At 49.1% G+C, this 5,241-nt stretch overlaps 1 protein-coding gene across 1 annotated transcript in view; it reads left to right on the top strand.

Moving 5' to 3' along the window:
• Nucleotides 1–4,129: 4,129 nt before the first annotated feature.
• Nucleotides 4,130–5,241, top strand: part of LOC110314377 (melanoma-associated antigen B4-like) — a 1,729-nt gene continuing 617 nt past the window's right edge. Inside the window, exon 1 of the mRNA XM_021188773.1 lies at nucleotides 4,130–5,224. Within this exon, the coding sequence (XP_021044432.1) occupies nucleotides 4,130–5,224 (1,095 nt within the window). The remainder of the gene's footprint in view (nucleotides 5,225–5,241) is intronic.

The raw sequence follows: 5,241 nt of genomic DNA, 5'->3' as shown, positions 1-5,241 counted from the left end.
AACGGAGTTCCGAGTCTTTCTCGCGGCGCTATGCACACGGGTTCCTGCAGAAGGCGTTCTCTGAGGGTTTGCCTCCATTGCCTATGCGGGGGCTGTGGAAGGTTTATTTGGGCTTGGTGGAGAGACTTGAGCGACTTGGGTGAAGACAGTGAGGCTTTTCCAGCCCTTCCGTCTATCAATGGATACTGAGGAACTCTGACTCTGAAGCCCTGTGGTCCCTAAGCAACGCACCCCTGCCCTTAGCTCCAGGAGACCCCGGGCCAACAGCGCCGGATATAGTTCTTCCTCATTTCCGTTTGGGGAGGCGAAAGCGAGGATCTCGGGCTGACTCCACGAGGAGGAGGAGGAGCAGGAGAAGCTGCGCCTGCTCTTGCCGGCTGCCGGCTGCCGCTGCCGCTGTGTCCGCCTGGTCTGCTGTGGGGGAATTTCTCTCAGCAATCAAGGTAAGGTCCCTGAAGCGACTGACCCGTCACCCACGAGAGAGGAGACCCCAGAAAATAGTCTTTCCCGACTCTTGGTGTCCACCTTTATCCCTCGTCCGCAACCTTCGTCTCGAAAGCCTACTACTCCACAGCCCTTGTCACAGCAGGCCCTGGGGAGGGCCTGGGCCAGAGCTGAATTGGACTGGAGCATTATTTCCAGTCAGAAAGTCTCGGAGAGTCGAGAGGTTCCCAGCACCCCATACCCCCGCGTTCCCCCACGGTCCACCTGCCCCCCAGCCCCCATGCCACCACACACCAACCACGTCCCCAGCCCCCACGGCCCTCTACACCCTTGCGCTCCCGCCCCGCATGACCCCCACACCCCTATGTCCCCCCGTTCCCACATCCCCCTAGCCCCCAGCCCCCCCATGCCCCCCACGCCCCTCCACACCCCTGCGTTCTGTCCCCCACAACTCCCCACAGCCTCACATTTCCCCACGGCTCCCAGTCCCCCCCACCCCAATGGCCCCCCTGCTACCACACACCTGCATCCCTCTCCTATACCCCCCCCTGCGAATCCCCCATGCCCCTCCACACCCCCGCGTTTCACCCCCCAAGCCCTCCACCCACCCACCTGCCCACGCGCCCATGCGCCCACGCGCCCACGCGCCCATGCATACCCAGGAAAGACAGGCCAAACGGCTCAGTGACTTTTCCGGCTTTTTCCGTGTAGGCCCGAGGACCTGGGTGGAAGGAGAAAACCAACTCTGGTCTCCGACTTACGCCCAAGCGTCTTGCATCTTCCAAGGTAAATATTTAATTTTTTTTTTTTAAAGAAAAATCCCGATACCAGAGGGGGGAGGGGCTGCTGAATAGGCGAGGTGTTTGTTGTGTATTTTTGTTTGTTTGGGGGTTTAAAATGTTTGCTTTTGGGTTTTGTTTAGTTTTAGTTTAGTTTATAGCTCTGGCTGGCCTGGAATTCACTGTGTATACCAAGATGAGTTTGAGCCCTTAGAGATCTTCCTGCCTCTGCCTCCAGAGGGCTGAGATTAAAGGCCTGAGCTGCCAGGGCCAGGCAGAAGCAGTGAGTAGTCAAAATAGGGGAGCATGCAAAGGCCCCTGATATTAGCTTTGGGAATCTTCAGCAGGTAGTCAGATGTCGTGCGTACTTCCCTTCTAATGACTCGGCAAGATGTTGGCTTGGGTTTGAAAATTGGAGACTCAGGTCAGTGGAGAGGGGAGTTCTAAATCTTACTAGTTCTGTGTAGAGCTTGAGAGTTGGATTCCAAGACTTAGAGCTAAGAGTCCCATCCCTGCTCCCAGCACATGTTGGACAGCAGAGCAGAATTCCCAAAAAGTGAAAGTGCCTGAGTGTAGAAATTCGAGTCCGTTCATTATTTAGTTTCAAAATATTTTTGCATTTGTGTGTGTGTACACACACACACACACACACACACACACACACACACACCTATTGCACAGTGCACATATGGGTTCCAGGAACAAAACTTAGGTTATCTGGCCGAGCCATCTCACTAGCCCAATCAAAATAATCTATTTACTTTACATTTGTGTGTATGTTTATGCTTATGTGTTGGTCTGTGGGTGTGGGGATGACAGGACAACTTTCAGGAGTCAGCCTTCTTCCAGGGATCAAATTTGGGTTATTAGGCTTACCCAGTGAGCCATCTCACAGGCCTGCCTCTTCTCAAGATATAATGGAGAGAGTTACAGTGACTCAGCTGCCAGCTAGAGTCTTAGGGTCACATTTTGCAGGTTCAGCCTTGAGAATCCAGGGTTAGCGTGTTCAGGTTTAGATGCCACCTAATTTTATTGAGGGAAGGTCTCAGAGACATTAATACTTGATTTAATTGGAGAGCACCCATTCAGCATTATTAGGAGAACTGGTTCCTAACAAGAATTAATTTGGTAGAGGTGTGAAGAGGTCTTTCTGCCACATAAGTCCTTATGCCTACGTGTGAGTCATTCAAGGTGTGGATATGGTAACATAGGTCTCATTATCTTGTCTAAAGCATGTAAAGACAGTGAATGGGCAACCTCAGTTTAACAGGTAGGACATTCCCATTTAGTTCCAGGAGCCAAGGAAAGGAGTCTGACACCTGTAGGATCCACTTACCACATAATAAAATAGCACACATTCATTTTCCTGGTTAATCAGTCAGCCTTGGGAGACTACAGCAAGCTGATGAGACAACAGGCCTGCTAAGAAATATTTTAGAGTGTCTCAAACGTGAGCACCTTTAGTTTGAGCAGATAAGCAGTAAGTAAAGACAGGGAGAAGATTAGGGGAGGACTTAGAGAAGTATCAGAGAAGTAGCAATCTAATAAGAAAGTAAAACCCACAGTCCTTTTCCTCTCTATATTAGGAAACTCCAAGTAGAACTCAGGAGATACATTGCCCTCTTACATCTATCCCTGGAGAGTCAGAAAAATGAAGGCTTTGCAATAAGGCTAGAGGAATCAGATGGGCTAAGGAGTGAGCTTATACCTTGCCTGCATGAGAGCTAAAGAGACTCATGGCCTCCTAACAGTAGGGTCCCATAGGGGTACAGATGGCTGTATGAAGTTCGTGTTATCTTTTGTCACAGGGTTCTGAGGGAGGTGAAAATACTAATCTGATTTTAAAGGCATCAGGTCAGTAGGGGAGATTTCCACGTACTAATGAGGAATTCAGAGTATTCACACCCCATATTGCAAGAGCTCCCACAGAGTCTCTCCTTATGTCATCCCCACAAGGCTTCAGACATGGAGGTTCTCATCAATTTTCCCCAAGACTAACAGAAAAATGGGGGCCTTGGTCTGAGGAATCAGGGGAAGAATTTAGGCCTTCGTAAGACTCAAATTGAAGACCTGGAGAGAAGATTATGAGTGAAAGCACATGTGATTGGGCCTTTAACCTACCTGCTATAGCTTTGGGCCTGTGGAAAATAGGGTGAAAATATGGCTCTCTCACACCTTCTGTTAGGTGTCAGTGAGGTTTAAATATAGAGAGGGTAGCCAGCCCTAGGCAATTCAGGATTCAACACATAAACAGTAGGTGATGACTGAAGGTACTTATTCCTCAATCCCAGTATAAGGAAACAGTAGTATGGGGCTGTATTTTTGGCACTGGGCCCTTGGAGCCTCAGAGCACAGTTTGTCAACTGAGATGTCTCTCATTTCTTTGTATCCTGTTTAAGTGAAATGAGATACTGTGTGTAAAGGCGCGGGAGGAAGGAGGGTTTTTTTTTTCCTAGGTGGAGACAAAATGAGAATTCTTAGTGAGAAGTAAGGGGCCTGGAAATATGAATAAGAGGTGGCTACTAGGGCTGGGAGTTGAGCTTTTAGCTGCTGAGCAGCATAGGAAAGAGGTTCTAGAACGTGCCAAAGGTATCATTGTAAACTGAGAGGACCCTACCAGCCATTGTTATTACTAAGCCAGCTCTAGGGGAGCATGGCTGGCTGCATCCTGGACACATTAAAACTCCCTTCACTGTTTCCTTAGGCTATGACGGGCCATTTGGATTCCTAGATTAGTGATAGTATGTTTGTACAGGAACGTATAGTGTATAGGCAGGTTGTTAAAAGCCAAGGTGCTGTGATCCTCCTGAAAAGTACTTACAGGATCTCATTATCCTTCCTCCAGGTCCCCAAAGTACTTGATTTCCAGACCACACTCCTATCTGCTGTCTCTTGCCACAACCGTCATGCCCAGGGGACATAAGAGTAAGGCTCGTGCTCGTGAGAAGCGTCGCCTGGTCCAGGATGAGGCCAAGGGGCTCAAGGATGCTCACGCCAAGGCAGGAGAGAAAGAGTCACCCTCCTGCTCTAATCATGAGTCTGGAGATGCTGTTGCAAGCACCTCTACTGCTGGCTTCCCTCAGAAGTCTAAATCTCGGGGTGAGGCACCCACCAGCCCTGATATTAATGGTGGTGCCTACAGAAGATCTCGTAAAAGTACCAGAGGCCCAAGGGAGGAAAGTACCAGTTGCTCTAGGGTCCCACGCTTCAATGCGAATCCACAGAATGATATTCTAACAAGGAAGACAGGAATCCTGATGCAGTACCTGCTCTGCAAGTACAAAATGAAACAGCCAGCGAATAAGGGAGAAATGATAAAAGTTATCAACAGAAGGTTCAAGGAGCATTTGCCTGAGATCCTCAAGAAAGCCTCTGAGCGTATTCAGCTAGTTTTTGGTCTTGAGGTGAAAGAAATTAAGCCCAGTGGTGGCTATTACACCCTTGTTAGCAAGTTAGATCCCAGTGTTGGTAATGCTCTGACCACTAGCCTGCCATTTCCCCAGAATGGGCTTTTGATGCCACTTCTTGGTGTGATCTTCTTAAATGGCAACCGTGCCTCTGAGGCAGAGATCTGGGAATTCCTTAATATTTTGGGAATTTATGATGGGAAGGTGCACATAATCTTTGGGGAGCCCCGGAAGCTCATTACTAGAGATTTGGTTAAGGAAAGGTACCTGGTATACCAAAAGGAGGCCGGCAGTAATCCTCCATCCTTTGAGTTCCTTTGGGGTCCCCGAGCCTATGCTGAAACTACCAAGATGAAAATCCTGGAGTTTTTAGCCAAGGTCAATGAGACTGTTCCTCAGGCCTTCCCAACTCATTATGAGGAGGCTTTGAGAGATCAGGAAGAGAGAGCCCAAGCTGAAGCTATAGGCAATCCTGACACTAGTGCTAAAGATAAGGCAGAGGCTAAAGTCACACTGGTTGATTCCCCTTGCAAAGATCAGGCTGAGTCTAAAGTCACTAGTGCCAAAAATAAGGCAGAGGCTAAAGTCACACTGGTTGACTCCCCTTGCAA

The sequence above is a fragment of the Mus pahari genome, chromosome X (assembly GCF_900095145.1).
Source record: "Mus pahari chromosome X, PAHARI_EIJ_v1.1, whole genome shotgun sequence".
NCBI classification, from domain to species: Eukaryota; Metazoa; Chordata; class Mammalia; order Rodentia; family Muridae; genus Mus; species Mus pahari.
The sequence above is the reverse complement of the archived record's forward strand: the minus strand, read 5'-3'. Positions and strand labels throughout refer to the sequence as shown.